Raw genomic sequence first — 19,204 nt, forward strand, 5'->3', positions numbered from 1 at the left:
CTCCTGAGCCAATTGCCTTTCACAGCCCATTCCTGGAGGTGCTCCTACAAACATTTACTCTTTTAACTCCACCTCACGCGGTGATTGCATTGTTGCATTTTAATATTCGTTGGCACTACTCAGATTTTGCACTATCGTTCCATTGTTTTTCAGTGCACTCATTGTTTTTTATCATTACCCTCTATATATTTTTTACTCTAGGTTTCACACGAACCAGCAATTTCATTGTACCCTGGTGTATATAACAATAAACTAATCTCATCCAGCTGCAGATGAGATTATCTCTTCTTTTGAGTGTTAAACCCCTGTCTCTCCTTCATGCATACTGCCATCAGGCCTCACACTAACAACTTCAATCATTACTCTGGCTTTTTTTCCTCTGACTGCACCCTCCTTTTCCTCGCCAATGAAGCTTCTGAATATTTCGCTATCCCCAAAAACCTGTCTGTGTTTCTTGGAACTCCATATCTGAAAACCTGTCTGTGTTTCTTGGAACTCCATATCTGAAGTTTCTGCTCCTACCATATTCAGCAAAAGGGCAATAAAAGTGACAATGTTCAGTGCAAATTTTATTAATTCATTCTTTGGAATGTAGGTGTTATTGGTAATTCCCATCCCTAAATACCAGTGATCTAGTGATACCACCAACAGCCATCTGATGAAGGTCCTCTCTTAGTGCTGGCATTAGCAACTTCCAAGATTTACTCATCAACAGTGAAGATTTATATTTTCAAGACATCATGGTGTACAACTTGGAGGGGAATCTGTAGGTGGTAATGTTCCCATACATCTGCTATCCTTAACAATCTGTTTTTCTCTTTTGCACTACATGATGTACTCAAATGTGGTATGATTAGCTTGGACGTCATGCAACGGTTTTCACTGTATCTCGGTACACCTGACTAATAAATCAATAACTAATACCAAGTCGACAGCATCCTATCATTCCTGCTTATGTAATGTAGATGGTTAAAAAACAGTTTAATGGCGTAAGACACTCATTGCGGCTTACCAGGCTGACTGCTTGATTTATATGGCTGGTGCAGTTGAGTTTCTGCTCAATAACGACTTATCCCTTGCCGCTAGAATGTTGATGGCTGGTGAATGTCAATGGAACACAAAGTGCTGGAGTAACACTGATCAGGCAGTTTATGTGAATGACATAGATAGGGACCATTTTGAGTCAGGGCCCCACCCAAAATGTCACCTATCCACGTGGATGCTGCCTGACTCGCATCGCTACTCCAGCAAATTGTGGTTTTTAAAAAATTGTCAATTTTAAATTTCAATCCTTGTTCTCTGAATATCAATGGAAGATTGCGGCAGTGGCGCAGCAGTACAGTTGCTGCCTTATAGCACCAGAGACCCAAGTTCAATCCTGACTGCGGGTGCTGTCTGCATGGAGTTTGCATGTTCTCCGTGAATGTGTGGATTTTCTCCGGGTGCTCCAGTTTCCTCACACACATGCAGATTTGTAGGTTAATTGGCTTTGGTAAAATTGTAAATTGTCCCTAGTGTGTAGGATAGTGCTTGTGTACAAGGCGATCACTGGTCGGCACAAATAGGGTGGGCCAAAGGGCCTGTTTTTACACTGCATCTCTAAAGTAAAGATGGATAGACTCTCTCTCCTATTGGAGATGATCAATGCTTGACACTTTTGCAGCTCCAATGTTACTTGCTTCTGATCAGCCCAGGCCACAATGTTATCTGGTTCTTAGCGGATATCAGTAAGGACTGCTTCATTTGCTGATTTGTAGTAAATAGAATTGAACATTGTACAATCATCAGAAAACATCCACATTTATGACATGATAATGATAGGAATGTCATTGATGAAACATTAAGACGCTGAGGAAGTCATTCAGTGATATTCTGGGGCTGGGTTGATTGACCTACAACAACATGGTTGGAATCATACTTCCAGAGTGTTTTCCCTGTGATGCCCATTGACTTTATTTTCTAAAGACTCCTTGATGCCACTCAGTCAAATGCTGCAGTATCTCAGGCAGTCATTCCCTACTCCATCTTTGGAATTCAGCTTCAAGCTTCACACCTGGACACAGCTGTGATGAGGTTTAGAAGTAAGTGGTCCTATGAAAATTAAAACTAGACATTGGTGAATAAATTATTAAAGAGTGAATGCCACTCTTACATTTACCATATACTATCTGGTTTATGCATAATTATCAAACTACATCCAGGAGAATCATCATTGACCACAAACTTAAAACCAGCAAGATACAAGTGTTGTGGCTACAGGAGCAAGTCAATGCTTGGGTATCCTGCAGTAAATGATTTGCCTCCCGACTCCGCAAAAGCATTTCTACCAACCACAAGGCAGAAGCTTGATGAAATACTCTGCTTATTTGGACAAATGTAGCTGTCAACACTACTTAGAACAAAGCAACTTGCTTAATTGGTCCCTCTTTCAACATTTACAAAACGCATCGCAGTTGCTTGATTAGGCTACTCTGATTGCACCTCCAGCACCTCCAACCACACCATGCTTCTCTTTCTTGTCTTATCTCACCCTCTACGCACCTCACATTCTAGATGCAATCCCACCTTTTTTCTTGAATATCGGCATCTGCCGAGAATCATCAGCTGTTCGCAGTCCACTTTTTGCTTCAATCTTACAAAACTGAGCTTCCCCAATTTAGAACTTTTACTTGTATTTTAACATTGTAATTTCTAAAAACTACACTAAATCTAATCCAATTATAATCACATCACAAATCACCTTTCCCTCGGATACTCTTTCCACGTATCCAGTTTCAATCCTTCATCTCATCTGACCCTACACTAAACTCTTTGAGATTAAGTATATAACATTAAACACAAACAGAAACAGATTCTTCTTTGTCTATTTTCCAACCGTCCCTGGTCTTTTTCTGATCTCTCCAGTCTGTATGGAGTTTGTACGCACTCCCCGAAACCTTGGGGTTTTTTCCGGGAGCTCCAGTTTTCTCTCACATTCCAAAGACGTATAGGTTTGTGGATTAATTGGCGTCAGTAAGAATTGTAAATTGTTCTTAGCGTGTAGGATAGTGCCAGTGTATGGTGTGATTGCTGGTCGGCATGTTGGGCCAAAGGGCCTGTTTCCGTGCTGTATCTCTAAATCTTCATTAAGATGTCATTCCTTGTGTGGTTTCATTCCTCTTCTGCTTTGTTCCTCCATTGGGCATACCCAATGCCTCGTGCTTTCAGCTGGCCATCTTTTCTGCGGTGATATTGATGTCAAAGTGCCCGAGTTCCAGGATGATAATGAAGCAGTGTTCAGGGCTATCATTTTTGCAATCGTCTATAAAGGTTCTGATATTCCTTTTATTGTGGATTGGAAGCAGCCAGAGTGTGGTTTCATTTAATATTGTCAGCCACTGCACACAGTCACCACACAGGCTTCACAGAGTGTATGTAGCCTTGATACAAGACTACTCCAGACTCTGCTGCATGGATGTTAATGCTCACACATACGTGGGAACATACATAGATGCCACCAAAGCATCCATATGCTCAAGCTTACCCACTGCCTCCCTCCTTGTTTCTCATCTCCCCTCGTGCTCAAGCTGCAGAGCTCAACGAAACACCGGCCATGTTGCAGTCACTGGCTACAGCCATAGACCAGGTTCCATCCCCCACAAGACTCAAGCATAATCACCAAACGACATCCCCAATAGAAACTATCCACAAACACATTGCCTCCCCAAGCTCCAGCTCTGACTTTGGCTGCACACCTAACCAGTTTCCCAACCCAGGCTCTGAAGTTCCAATGCTTTAACATGCATCTTATTCTTTAATTTCAGAAGATGTGTGGAACAAATCCACCTTTTTCTATAAAGGAAAGGGGAGAAGCTCACCTGCCACATCTGTAGCCACCATAATAGGAATTGACTTTTTCTTGAAGTCAGAGATGACTTTGTTTCTTTCATTCTGATCCATATCTCCATGCAACAGTCCAACAGAATAACCCTCCTGGTTTAGGTTAGCAGCAAGTTCGTCACTATTAACTTTCTTGGTCACAAAGATAAGTACACTGCCTCTGGATGTCAGCTCCACCAGTCGTCTTGTGAGCCAATCCCACTTCTCAGGACCAGATGTCATAATCTCCACGATCTGAGTGATATCTTCGTTTGCCTAAAACAAATGTTAATGAGGATTAACGTTATTACAATGGACATGGTACCAGACAATGTTGAGGCTGAAGTGACAGCAATACCAGAACTGGAATCCCAGATGATGATGCAAGACATCTGGTCAAACACTAGTTACAGAGAGAGTAGCAGAGTTGGAAACTGGATGGAAATTTTCTTAGAATGGACAAGATAAAGGGGATTTAGTTCAGGTGAACAAAATTATAGGAAGCCTGACAGAGAGGACAAGGACCAATTTATCCCGGAAGAGAGGCCAGTAATTCACATTATTAGCTATTAGAAAGGAGTGAAATAAAGAAAAATGGATACATTCTAATGAATCATAGAATGGTCGCATGACTTCTGAGGCCATTGGGTCCATTGTGTTCACATCTACAATACTTTGTAATCAGGGATATTTAATGGCTAGTGCCGACTCCTTTTGAACCAAAATTCTATTAGCACATCACATTCCCACGTGGCTGTTTGTTCCTGCAGCTTGCTAATCTTATTTACTGCACTCCATAAATTTACCTGCATGCATAGCAAACCAAATCTAGTTGTTATTTTACTTCCATTTCGCTGACAGTAAAATTCTTACTGTCCTAATCTAGTGTGAATTATCTTCCATTTTTATCAATTTAGTATTTTTTGTATTGTTGTGAATGCTGCTGTGAATGACCCATTTTTATTATGGTTAAATGAACTAAAAGTTAGCAATTCTTCAGTCATATTACCTCTCCTATGTCTCCTTGTACAACTCGAATAGGATCATTGAGGATATCCCGAGCCAGCCTCTCTATCTTCTTCCGGAACGTAGCACTGAAGAGCAAAGCTGAAACACAGATCCCACATTTAAGTGAATTCCTCAATAACTAGAGCGTGATGTAAATAAAAGCACAAATTGAGAGAAACAGTTAGGTTAGGAAGCAACTGTGAAGAGAGGAACAAAGTTAACGTCTGGTCAGAGACCTGTGAAAGGGAAAACATGATAGTTTTCAGTAGCAAAAAAATTAGAGGATTTGTAAAACAAAGAGAATATCTCTCGATAGGGGGGACCATTTGAGTAAACGTGATTGCTGGAGGGAAGTTATGTTTTCTTATGTTAAGTGTTATTTACAGCAGGTCTGAGGGGGCATATCTAAAAGGCCAATCTGTACTGATATAAAAAAGAAAAACTGAGCCAACACAGGGACATGACAGACAAAAATGGCCAATCCTGATTCAGTCAGAAAGCAACAGCAAGTTGAACTTGGAAAATTCAATATTGAGTCTAGAAAACAGCAAAGTGCTACTTCAACAATTCCCTTTTAAAATTGCCTATGAAAAGTTCAAATACCTTGGAATCTACGTGACTAGGAAATATACTTCTTTATTTAAATCAAATTTTCCTTCTTTAGTTACTAAATTACATAGAAATATCCAATTTTGGAAAACACTCCCCATTTCACTAGCTGGTCGAATTAATGCTATAAAGATGATCTTCCTCCCACAGCTACTATACTTATTTCAAGCAATCCCGATACACCTTCCAAAAAAATTTATTCAATTATTACTAACTTTATTTGGGATTATAAGACCCATAGAATAAATAAAAGACATTTATGCAAGTCTAAAACTAATGGAGGATTCGCTTTACCAAACTTCCTATTTTATTACTGGGCGGTTAATATTAAAAATATAACCTTCTGGCTGGACGACATTGATCGGCAACCAGATTGGTTAAAGTTGGAGAAGGAGGATTGCTTACCATTTGACATTGGTGCGATCTTATTCGCCCCAATAACTTTGAATAAAAAAACATATGGAGGAAATCCGATTATACATAGTGTTATCCGTATTTGGAAACAATTAAAACTCACTTTAAAATTGAGTAATTTATCTTTCTTCCTACCCATTGCAAATAACCCTTCTTTCAAACCGTCTGTTGATAGAGGATTCATTCAATGGAAAAGTTATGGAATTAAAATGGTGGGAGACCTCTATCATAAGGGAACTTTTCTCTCTTTTCAGGAATTACAACAGAAGTATGGATTACATGCTAATATTTTTTTTTAGATATTTACAACTCAGAGATTATGTAAAATCACATACGCAAGAATATAGATTTAGAGGCCCAGGAATTCTTGATGAATGCTTGAACCGTCACTACAATACAAATAAATTAATATCTTATATTTATAACACTCTTTTAGATACTGACATTCCGTCATCAGAATCATTTAGATGAGCATGGGAGGACGAATTGGCTCAACCCATAACACAAGACATATGGGATGAAAGTTTACAACACATACATCAATGCTCGTTAAACACTAGACACTCATTAATACAATTTAAAATATTACACAGACTACATTATTCGAAGACAAAATTAAACAGGATCTTCCCAAGCATCTCTCCTATTTGTGATAAATGTCAATTTCAAGAAGCCAATTTAACTCACACTTGTACAAATATGCAACATTTTTGGATCGATATTTTAAAAACAATTTCCAAAGTTATCGATAACCAACTGGATTTAGATCCAAAATTAATAATTTTAGGATTATCAGAACACATTACAAACTTTACGTTAAGTCAGAGACGCTTTCTTGACTACAGTTTAATAACTGCGAAAAAATTAATACTTACATTTTGGGGAAAAACAGTAACCCCCACAACTAAAATATGGATTACGGAATTTGGAAAAAATAAGGTTTGCCTTAATTGACAAACCAGATCTATTTTTTTTTAAATATGGTCTCCATTTATTGAATTTTTAAAAAAGTAAATGGGTTTGTCACAAAACTAAAATTTAAAACTAAAGTTAAAACTTGAGTTTAGGGTTGGATGTACAACTATACTCACTAACTCCCGGATCTATCCCCATAATTTTTATGTTTGTAATTCTCTTTTTTCTTTGCTTTCTCTCTATTAGTTTATAGTCTTTTTTTTTTTCAGTCTCTTTTCATCTTTATTTTTTCTTTAAAATTTTAAAATTGAAGCTATGTAAGAACTCTGTAACCACTTTGTCGTTTATTATTATTTGTACATATGCTTTAAAAAATTAAAAATTTAAAAAGAAAACAGCAAAGTGCTGACAGAAGATGAAATGTTGTTCCTCCAGAATGCACTGGACCTTATTGTAGCAGTGGACACTGCAGAAAGAAAGATCAGAGTGCATAGGATAGAAAAAGTTAAAGCAGCAGGCAACCATAAACCAAGGATCATTCATGTGCACAAGTGCACCACAAAGCGATCACTCAATAAGTGTCTGGTTTATCCAATACAGAAGAGACCACATTGTGAACACCAAATGCAAACAAGAAGGGAAGATAACATTGAAGGGAAGAGATAAGATAGATGGTGAGAATCTTTTTCCAAGGATGCAATACCATAGGGCATTGGTTAAAATGACACAGGAAACGTTTAAAAGGAGCTTTACAAGGCAATTTTTTTGTTCTGCCAAGGAAGGTGATAGAAACAGATATCATAATAACATTTCACCAGCATTTAAACAGGCACACAAGCAAGCAGGGAATAAAAGGATATGGGCCACATGCTAGAAAATAGGATTAGTTTAAATTGGCATTGTGGTTGGTGGGGACATTATGGGTATTGCGCTGTATTGTTCTCTATTCCACGTGCAAGTGAACAATTGCTTCATCTGAAGATAGACACAAAATGCTGGAGTAACTCTGCGGGACAGGTAGCAGCTCTGGATAGAAGGAATGGGTGCCGTTTCGGGTTGAGACCCTTCTTGGAACTGAATCAGACTCAAGAAGGGTCACGACCCGAAACATCACCCATTCCTTCTATCCAGAGATGCTGCCAGTCCTGCTGAGTTACTCCAGCATTTTGTGTCTATCTTTGGCTTAAACCAGCATCTGCAGTTCCTTCCAACAACAATTGCTTCATCTGTCTGAGAAAGTTCAGAATTCTGCAGCGAATGAGCTATCTTTGGATTTTAATTTCATTTTTGGGAAAAGGAAACAACCTTAGACAAGTTGCCAAGCTGAATATAGATGAGAAATTCTATTTACCAAGAATATAAAATTCAGCTACAAATTGCAAAAGGCAGATTCAGAACAGAGCCCGATCACTTCCTGCAGAATACCCAAGGATAAAACTAAAGGCAAATATTGAATGGGTAAATAAATAGATTGATGAAGCCATAGCTTTCTATGAATAAGGGAAACTATTGTACATCTGCATTAATCTTTTCAAAACCATTTTCTAAACATGCTTGAAATTTCATGCTTACTGCAAAATTAATACATTCCACATTATAATTGAGTTCATCCAGTCTTCTGGTCAGATGCAACACCCTCTCTCCAATATCAAATAAAGGCCCAGCTGTATACAGCGACCTGGATATTGCAGGTACCTGGTGTACCATCTCCAACAGTCTATGCCTTAGCTTCACAATAGTAAATTTCCATCCAAACTCTTGTGCTTGGGTGTTGCGGGAAAGACCATCATTAACAGTCCATCCTAAGTGGATGTTCCTGGAGTTCCCTTTCAAAGAATGCGGTTTTGAAACATCTAAAAGGCTTGCAGGATCAGGGAGAATAGCAAAAAGTACCCGTATTGCATTAGCTAAAATTAATCTTCTCCCTTTGTACTTCTTCCTAATTTATGCTCACTGTTGACTACTACGTGATGTATTTATTCTCCACAATGATACAATTAGCAGCATATGTACCCCTGATAGATGTAAATTTATGTGATTAATTAAATTGATTTTGAGACAAAACATGCTTTAGCTTAGGTTTTTTTAGGAACATCATTCACTGCCTTTAAATATCAGCGCACTACGGCCTCTGTAGATGCATCATAGTTATAGATCAACCAGATGTGATGATTCAAGATCCTCTCTTCGACCACCAGCACATTGAGCTTTTCGTGGGTTGACATGTACTGGAGCAGTGATTATTTTACATCTCATGCCCTCACTTGCAACACCCATCAATGAAAAGGAAAGCAGTGATGTTGTGGGTAGAACATCACACCACCCACAATTTGGCAAATATTGCCAATCCTTTATCAGTGGAGGATTTGTAACCTGGAAGTCCCAAGTAAAAACTAGTATGGGTGCATTCCAGAAAGAACTCATCAGATCTCCAGCTTCAGAAGATCATAACATTCCCAAGACAATCCAGGCTGTGCAATAAGTGATAAGTCTTGTGTGAGGAACAAACATTTGGAATACAGAGATTATCCTATGCCGATTTTAAGACTCGACAACAAGTTTACACAGTTTTAAAGTAATACACCTTGATTTATAGGAGCGGAAACAACTTCATGACAGTTAATGCATTTCTCTAAAATGACTACTAATGTCAGACTTTAGATGAACTTAGAAAAACAAATCACCAATACTTACTTTGTCTGTCTGGACGTACGTGATTTGCTATTGATCGGACTTGATATTCTGAAAATGTGAAAGAAACAACAAAATTTAGACCACGACCGTCAGCCATCACTGCTCAGTCACGCAGTAAACGCTTTAGTGTATAAAAATGATTGTTCTGTATATTGACAGATGACATCCAAAAGCAAAGAACAAAATGTGAATGGCATGTACCTATTTACATAAAGTAATAGTGTGTACATGGCTTTCATCGGTAGCAGGGTCAATGAATCAAGAATGCAAAGATACAGCACATTGTCCATTCCCTACCTTGAAAGAGCCGTCGTTTTAAAATTATCCGTTTTAAAATTTCCAAGGCCGCAACCCTACCAGCTCCAGTGTTTTTATCCATCCCTCTTGATTTAATGATTCTCTAACTCTAGATCTAAATCAATGGTACATTTGATTACTCTACGGTCAACCAGTTGCCTTCCGTTACCAACATCGCAAACTCTTGAAATTCATCCCTCTCATTTTTACTCTTTTCAGAATCATTAATTCTCTCTTTGACCAAACTTTGATCATTTACCCCAACATTGGTTTGAAACTTAGTGTGATAATGCACCTGTCAAATGCGTGCTGTGTTTTAAGCATTTGCTGTGGAAGCATTGGAGATCATTTTTCAATGTTCTATAGATTCAGGATCAGTTCCTGTGGATTGGAGGATAGCAAATGTTATCCCACTTTTTAAGAAAGGAGGGAGAGAGAAAACGGGTAATTATAGACCAGTTAGTCTGACATCAGTGGTGGAGAAGATGCTGGAGTCAATTATAAAAGACGAAATTGCTGAGCATTTGGATAGCAGTAACAGGATCATTCCGAGTCAGCATGGATTTACAAAGGGGAAATCATGCTTGACAAATCTACTGGAATTTTTTGAGGATGTAACTAGGAAAATTGACAGGGGAGAGTCAGTGGATGTGGTGAACCTCGACTTTCAGAAAGCCTTCGACAAGGTCCCACATAGATTAGTGGGCAAAATTAGAGCACATGGTATTGGGGGTAGGGTACTGACATGGATAGAAAATTGGTTGACAGACAGAAAGCAAAGAGTGGGGATAAATGGGTCCCTTTCGGAATGGCAGGCAGTGACCAGTGGGGTACCGCAAGGTTCGGTGCTGGGACCCCAGCTATTTACGATATACATTAATGACTTAGATGAAGGGATTAAAAGTACCATTAGCAAATTTGCAGATGATACTAAGCTGGGGGGTAGTGTGAATTGTGAGGAAGATGCAATATGGCTGCAAGGTGACTTGGACAGGTTGTGTGAGTGGGCGGATACATGGCAGATGCAGTTTAATGTAGATAAGTGTGAGGTTATTCACTTTGAAAGTAAGAATAGAAAGGCAGATTATTATCTGAATGGTGTCAAGTTAGGAAGAGGGGATGTTCAACGAGATCTGGGTGTCCTAGTGCATCAGTCACTGAAAGGAAGCATGCAGGTACAGCAGGCAGTGAAGAAAGCAAATGGAATGTTGGCCTTCATAACAAGAGGAGTTGAGTATAGGAGCAAAGAGGTCCTTCTACAGTTGTACCGGGCCCTGGTGAGACCGCACCTGGAGTACTGTGTGCAGTTTTGGTCTCCAAATTTGAGGAAGGATATTCTTGCTATTGAGGGCGTGCAGCGTAGGTTCACTAGGTTAATTCCCGGAATGGCGGGACTGTCGTATGTTGAAAGGCTGGAGCAATTAGGCTTGTATACACTGGAATTTAGAAGGATGAGGGGGGATCTTATTGAAACATATAAGATAATTAGGGGATTGGACACATTAGGGGCAGGAAACATGTTCCCAATGTTGGGGGAGTCCAGAACAAGAGGCCACAGTTTAAGAATAAGGGGTAGGCCATTTAGAACGGAGATGAGGAAGAACTTTTTCAGTCAGAGAGTGGTGAAGGTGTGGAATTCTCTGCCTCAGAAGGCAGTGGAGGCCAGTTCGTTGGATGCTTTCAAGAGAGTGCTGGATAGAGCTCTTAAGGATAGCGGAGTGAGGGGGTATGGGGAGAAGGCAGGAACGGGGTACTGATTGAGAGTGATCAGCCATGATCGCATTGAATGGCGGTGCTGGCTCGATGGGCTCAATGGCCTACTCCTGCACCTATTGTCTATTGTCTATTAAGATGTATAAATGATTATGATATTTACAACAAGAAATCGAAAGACAAACAAGTTTGACATTTTTATACATGGAGACCTCTTACCGAAGCCCATGTCAAACATTCTGTCCGCTTCATCAAATACTAAGTATGTCACTCGCTGTAGATTAGTGGCTTTTTTCTTCACGTGATCTATCAACCGCCCCTGGAAGGGGAATGCAAGAAATGAGCAGCTTAAATATCAATCTTAACAATCCATGCGGCAATTTACACAAAACAAGTTACATTACTTATGTTTCCTAATCATTCTGAGCCACGGGAACAATTATTTTACAGCATTCTGAAACATTGATACAAATTTCCAACAACATAATGCAGCAAACTTTAAAAATAAACTCTATTATCAATCACATATATTATAAGGCATTCAGCATTAAAGAGTACACTGCCACCTGTGGATAGATTGAAACAATTTTTAAAAACTCAATTCACGCTGAAGCACTGTCACAGTGGCTGTTTGAGCAAAGTGGTTAGCAATTTTGGATGATCAGCCATGATCATATTGAATGGCGGTGTTGGCTCGAAGGGACAAATGGCCTACACCTGCACCTATAGCGCCCTCCATAATGTTTGGGACCAAGACCCATAATTTACTTTTTTGCCTCTGTACTCCACAATTTGAGATTTGTAATAGAAAAATAAAATTTAAAAACCACACGTGGTTTAAGTGCAGAGTCAGATTTTAATAAAGGCCATTTTTATACATTTTGGTTTCACCATGCCAAAATTACAGCAGTAGTTTATACATAGTCCCCCCCCCCCCATATCCCCATTTCAGGGCACCATAACGTTTGGGACACGGCAATGTCATGTAAACGAAAGTAGTCATGTTTAGTATTTTGTGGCATATCCTTTGCAAGCAATGACTGCTTGAAGTCTGTGATTCATGGACATCACCAGTTGCTGGGTGTCTTCTCTGGTGATGCTCTGCCAGGCCTGTATTGCAGCCATCTTTAGCTAATGCTTGTTTTGGGGGCTAGTCCCCTTCAGTTTTCTCTTCAGCATATAAAAGGCATGCTCAATTGGGTTCAGATCGGGTGATTGACAGCCACTCAAGAATTTACCATTTTTTAGCTTTGAAAATCTCCTTTGCTTTAGCAGAATGTTTGGGATCATTGTCTTGTTGTAGAATGAACCGCCGGCCAATGTTTTGAGGCATTTGTTTGAACTTGAGCAGATGGGATGTGTCTCTACACTTCAGAATTCATTATGCTACTACCATCAGCAGATGTATCATCAATAAACATAAGTGAGCCAGTACCTTCAGCAGCCATACATGCCAGGCCATCGTGTTTCACAGACGAGGTGGTATGCTTGGGATCTTGGGCAGTTCCTCTCCCCTCCATACTTTGCTCTTGCCATCACTCTAAGTTAATCTTCATCTCATCTGTCCACAAGACCTTTTTCCAGTACTGTGGTTGCTCTTTTAAGTTTTTCTTGGCAAACTGTAACCTGGCCATCCTAGTTTTGTGGCTAACCAGTTGTTGGTATCTTGTGTAGCCTCTGTATTTCTGTTCATGAAGTCTGCAGACAGTGGTCATTGGCAAATCCACACCCGACTCCTGAAGAGTGTTTCTGATCTGTCGGACAGGTGTTTGGGGATTTTTCTTTATTATAGAGAGAATTGGAAGTGGCGGCGCTCTGCAGCAGCTGCGGCTCACCTGCAGTCCATTTGTCTTTTAGTGTTTTTTTAGTTTTTTGTCTTAATTTGTCTTAATTGTAGTGTTTGGATGTGATGTATTATTTTGGTTGTGTACTTTGTGTGGGGGGTGGGGGAAACTATAAAAAAATGTCTCTTCTGTACGGAGACGCAACCTTTTTTCTGGGTCGTGTCTCCGTTCCCGCTGCGGCCTACCATCGGCCAAACACCTGGAGCTGGTGGCCTCCAGCAGGGACCACCTGGGGCTCTGGTTCGCAGAGCCCGCGGACTGAACTGTACTCACCACCTGCGCAGCTGGCTGCCTTCAGAAGCTGTGGTGGCGCTGCGAGTGCGGTGGCTGCGACTCGCCTTTGGAGGCTTCGGCCGCGGGCCTTGTGGACGCCTGAAGTTCACTGGTCCCTGGGTGGGGGACCGACTTCAGGAGCTCCAGCAGTGGCAGCGTCTTCGCCCGCCCCGAATCGCGGGGCTTGGGTCGGCCCGCTGCGGACTTTTCACCGTCCGGCGTGGCATGGAATAGGTCGCAACATTTTCTACCGCCCGGCGGGGGCTTCAATGTCGGGAGCCCCGACGTGGCAAGTTCGACTGCCTGACCATGGGAGAAGACAGCAGGGAAGAGAAAGACATTCTGGCCTTCCATCACAGTGAGGAGGGACTGGAGGAGACTCACTGCGATGGATATTTTTTTTGTTTTATGTTGGTTTTGTGAAAGGCTATTCTATTCTATTCTTCTGTCATCAGCTGTGGAGGTCTTCCTTGGCCTGCCAGTCCCTTTGCGATTAGTAAGCTCACCAGTGCACTCTTTCTTCTTAATGATGTTCCAAACAGTTGATTTTGGTAAGCCTAAGGTTTGGCTGATGTCTCTAACAGTTTTATTCTTGTTTCTCAGTCTCATAATGGCTTATTTGACTTTCATTGGCACAACTTTGGTCCTCATGTTGATAAACAGCAATAAAAGTTTCCAACGGTGATGGAAAGACTAGAGGAAAGACTCGGTGCTGAGAGCTCTCTTATATCTGCATTAAGGAGGCAATTAAACACACCTGTGCAATTACAAACACATTACGGGTGCCCTGATATGGGGGGACTATGTATAAACACTGCTGTAATTTCTAGATGGTGAAACCAAAATGTATAAAAATCTGACAATGTGCACTTTAACCACATGTGATTTTTTTCTATTACAAATCTCAAATTGTGGAATATGGTGGCAAATAAATAAATGATGGGTTTTTGTCCCAAACGTTATGGACATTATGGACTGTCTTATCAATGTTTCTAATTCTGAGGAAATGTAGGTTTAATCTTGCAAACAAGGCAAGATTTCACTTTTAAAATATTTTAAAAATAAAGTTATGTCTTTGAGTAATGTAAGATTTGCCTGCCGATTTCAGATGGTTCCACAGACACTACTATTTCTACTATTTTACACAGCAGACAAGTTCTCCAACATTTATCCCTCAAAAAAAGTAATGCTTCTGGAGTTGATCATTTGAACATTCAGATCTTCTACAATTGTATGTTTAGTTTAGAGATACAGCGCGGAAACAGGCCCTTCGGCCCAGCGATTCCACACCGACCTCCGATCCTCGCACATTAACACAAGCTTACACACAATAGGGACAATTTACATGTATACCAAGCAGACAAACCCAAGCTAATTAACCTACAAACCTGTACGTCTTTGGAGTGTGGGAGGATACCAAAGATCTCAGAGAAAACTCACGCGGTCACAGGGAGAACATACAAACTCAATACAGACAGCACCCGTAGTCGGGATCGAAACCGGGTCTCCAGCTCTGCAAGTGCTGTAAAGCAGCAACGCTACCGCTGCACCACCGTGCCACCCTTGTCATTGGCGAGACGCACCTGGACTATTGCGTACAGTTCTGGACACCCAGCTGTAGGAAGATTGTCATTAAGTTGGAATGGGTGCAGAGAAGATTCATGAGGATGTTACCAGATTTGGAGGGCTTGCAATACCAGGAGAAGCTGGATAGACTGGATTTTGTTTCTCCTACAGTATAGGAAGCTGAGCAGTGGCCTTAGAGGTATACAGAATCATGAAGGGAGTAGAACAGGTGAAAGGTCACTTTTTTTCCCCCCGGGGTAGGGAATTTTAAAGCTAGACAGCATAGGTTTAGAGCGAGAGGGAAAGGATTTAAAAGGGACCCAAAGGGCAACATTTTCCACACAAAGAGTGGTGGTTATATGAAACAAGGTGCCAGAGGAAGGGATTACAATGATTAAAATACATTTAGACCAGATAGGAAAGGTTTAGAAGGATAGGAGGCAAATGGTACCAGGCCAATGGTCTGCTTCCAAGATGTATAAGCTGGGATCAAATTATCCAAAGTAAAACAGCGTAAAAACAACTAAAAAATAGTACGTTAATTCTGGGGCACAAAAGTCTACATGTGTACAAATTGTTTTATAGTAGCAACAACTCTAACTTTACCTCTTTGAATGATTATTGTGCATAGCATTCTGTTAAGTGTATTTTATATACTGACCGGTGTACACACAACGATTTCTGCCCCTTCTTGAAGAGCTTTTGCCTGTTCCCACATGCTGCCGCCACCATACACAGCCACTGACCTCAGGTTGTAGGCTTTTCCAAACTTCCGACATTCAGAATGAATCTGCATATGACAGAAAATAAACTAAAATCAATAAATCGCATCACAAAAATAGTGTGCAGTATCAACAAGTTACTATTAAGTAAGGATTGGGTATGAGGGTATTTGCAACACGTGTCACCTACTAGCTTGAAATTTGACCTTTCACTGACAAAGTACAAATATGCAATTTAATTCAATTATATTTGCTGTTTACTCCATGTTTAAAAGACATTACTAGTAGTTACAACCCCAATGTTTTCCCCATCAATGTAAATTAGGAATACTTTACCAGATGTGGATGAATTGAAGGCTGTACATACATGTGCTCTAAAGATCTGTGTTCATAGTGACCTGCTAGATGCCAAGTTAACAGCATCAACAAGTGCAACATGTTAGAGAATCAGGGTATTACTTTGTGTAGGAAGGAACTGCAGATGCTGGTTTAAACTGAAGATAGACAAAAAGCTGGAATAACTCAGCGGGACAGGCAGCATCTCTGGAGAGAAGTAATGGGTGACGTACCCCATTCCTTCTCTCCAGGGTATTACTTTTCCTGTCACTTTGGTGGACTGGTTGCAGACATGAATTTAGGAAAAACCTCAATGCCCAATAATTGAAACCCACATAACCCAGAAAGACCTAGATGTGAAATACTGCAACAGAATTTTGTGACTAGGAATGAACTTTCAATAAGTCATGAACCCAAGAAACAAGACAATCATCATGGAAGCTCATTAAACTAATGCCTTGCATATTGGAATTCAGCTACTCTTCTTTGTAATTCCGATATCATTAGTAAAAAGGAACAAGAGTTCACAATAACCACGGATTCTCTATCCAAACATGCTGCTTTCAGCATTTTATGTTTTATTTTATATTTCTAGTATTTACAGTATTCTGATTTGAGCACATTGACAGTTTGTATCTCCGTAGCGGTGAAATGAACACACATGGCAAGAGGGTAGATTGTGGAATTGGGGCTATCACTCACGTGAAAGATAATCATGTGACAAGTTCAACTGAATGCGAGGCCATTTCTACACAAATAAAACAAGTGTGCAACCTCTTAAAGTTCAGAATGGCATGTCTACAAGTAAAGAAGGTGTATACAAATTAGGTAGATTAAAAAAAAAAAAAAATTCATGAAACAATTTCATCAGCCAACATCTGGAGTGGAAAAAAGCCAGAGCCTTTCATTAGACAGATGTTAACATGACTGCTTCTTGATTTACTTCAAATTATGAACATAGGAATTTGTACTTTTAACCATAAGTGACACGTTTCCTTTTCAACAAATCTGCTAATTATTCATAAATGAGGATTTAAAAAAAATGAAGAATCAAAGACAACTTTAAAGTCTACAGAAGTATTCTTTTTCAGAACCACAGGCTCAGATGGTACAGATTCCACCATGCAGACATTTGCTATGTTTCTCATCAATGCTGCACCAGCTGCCAGTGGTGCATAGATTTGAGCTGCTTCCATGATCTCTAACATTACTGTACCTGTTGACAGAGTTCTCTGGTCGGGCAGACGATTACACTGATAGGTCCATCCCCAGGTTCCAGATCCTTCTGATCCATGATGTGAACCAACATCGGCCAAATAAAGGCAGCAGTTTTACCACTACCAGTTTTGGCAATTCCAATCATGTCTCTGCCACTCAGCGCTATGGCAACACCCTGCATCCAAATAAACATTTAATGAACATTAGGATATTATTTCCTCCCTGGGAGGGGACAGGGAGGACTGAATTCACAATGCAGTGTATTACATTTATAATCCAAATTGTTATATTCAACTACTCTAATTATCAGCATCGCTGTATAACAAAATTACATATGGCAAGGTGTTTCTGATGGAAAATAAAAATATTCTATAGGCAGCAGAACTGCAAAGGAAGATAACGACAAGTGAGAGCCAGTCTCTTACCTGACATTGTATAGGTGTAGGCTGTGTGTATTCCGACTTTCGAATCTGGTGCATCAACTGCTCATCAAAGCCAAAATGAGCGAAGCTGCTGCCAGGTTTGGGAGGGTCAGCGCCAGAGACCTGCAGAGGAACACAGCCAATTCTGTTAAATACTCTTAAAACTAAATTCAGTTAGAATATCCTCAAATTAAAAATTCTCACAAGTTTTTCCACAGTTACATTTTTACAATTATACATTATAATTTCCAAAAGCTCGTTTCCAAAACATACTCAACTGCAGCAAAAAATATATGGTACAATGTAACAAATTAAGCAGCGAAAAAGTATTCTTGCAAACACAAAGCTATCATTGTTAATGACAGATATCAAGTTTAAGATTTAAACCTGATTTGTAAGCACACTACAGTATCTAAGCATTATGAACCCGGTCAGTAGCCACTTTCAATTTCCCCCAAATATGGTTCAAGGGACTTTACAATGTATTACGTTATAACCAAAACTACTTGCACTTACTCGGCATCAGCTCAGTGCAGTGATGTCAAGTACCGCAGCTCCAATACCTGACCTTTTTTGCATCAATATAAGCGGGTTCTTAGCTCAGTTTCGTAGTATTACTGATGCTCAAAAATTCACATCACCAAGTGATGTGAATCAAAATTCACATCTCAAAATACTGATCTCAAAATGCATGACAGGCACTAGTATTAACATTGTCCATGTGACAGTCACATGAAAGGCATCACAAAGAAACTAAGATAGGATTTTATTAAATTTAGAGTGGAATGAATTCCATTGAAGGAGATGAAATTAGTTGTAACAAAATATTCCAAGAAATTGCAGCATGCATTATTCTTCATTGCACATTATGATCTTGGGAATGTTTAATATACTTGGCAAATACAATGGTCAAATTTATGATCAAAACGCAGGATAAGAATCTCATTGATAAAATCTTTAATTTTGTCAAGTGTGAAATGGAAATACATCTTTTATAAAATATGATCATACAGATAAGATAAACAAATCAGAGCAAACATTCAGCAATTTGATCAGCAACACTAAATCAACTGCAATCATAGGATTAAACCAACACTTGCTTTGGAAATGCAACAGAAATTTTCAATTAATACTTCTTCCTACTGAATCCCATAACTCCCATCGACATAGAAATAAAATGTTGGTAGAGGAAAGGTCAGACTTACTCTCAAATTCAGCTTCTGCCGGAGTTCAGCTAGAGGTATGAGTGAAAGCTTTGCTAACTCATCGTGTTCAATGTAGAAATTCTTTTCAAATGGCTGGTACTCAATCTAAG

General features: G+C 39.8%; 1 protein-coding gene across 6 annotated transcripts in view; it reads right to left on the minus strand.

The window, feature by feature from the left end:
• ddx42 (DEAD (Asp-Glu-Ala-Asp) box helicase 42) overlaps positions 1-19,204 on the minus strand; it is a 45,156-nt gene that overhangs the window by 12,370 nt on the left and 13,582 nt on the right. For all 6 annotated transcript variants that reach the window (XM_078424628.1, XM_078424626.1, XM_078424627.1 and 3 more), the window contains 8 exons: positions 19,095-19,199; positions 17,893-18,012; positions 17,466-17,642; positions 15,853-15,981; positions 11,728-11,827; positions 9,499-9,546; positions 4,868-4,965; positions 3,858-4,134 (listed from right to left, as the gene is read on the minus strand). In XM_078424628.1, coding sequence (XP_078280754.1) covers positions 3,858-4,134; positions 4,868-4,965; positions 9,499-9,546; positions 11,728-11,827; positions 15,853-15,981; positions 17,466-17,642; positions 17,893-18,012; positions 19,095-19,199 — 1,054 coding nt within the window. The remainder of the gene's footprint in view (positions 1-3,857; positions 4,135-4,867; positions 4,966-9,498; positions 9,547-11,727; positions 11,828-15,852; positions 15,982-17,465; positions 17,643-17,892; positions 18,013-19,094; positions 19,200-19,204) is intronic.

The sequence above is a fragment of the Rhinoraja longicauda genome, chromosome 29, assembly GCF_053455715.1.
Source record: "Rhinoraja longicauda isolate Sanriku21f chromosome 29, sRhiLon1.1, whole genome shotgun sequence".
NCBI classification, from domain to species: Eukaryota; Metazoa; Chordata; class Chondrichthyes; order Rajiformes; family Arhynchobatidae; genus Rhinoraja; species Rhinoraja longicauda.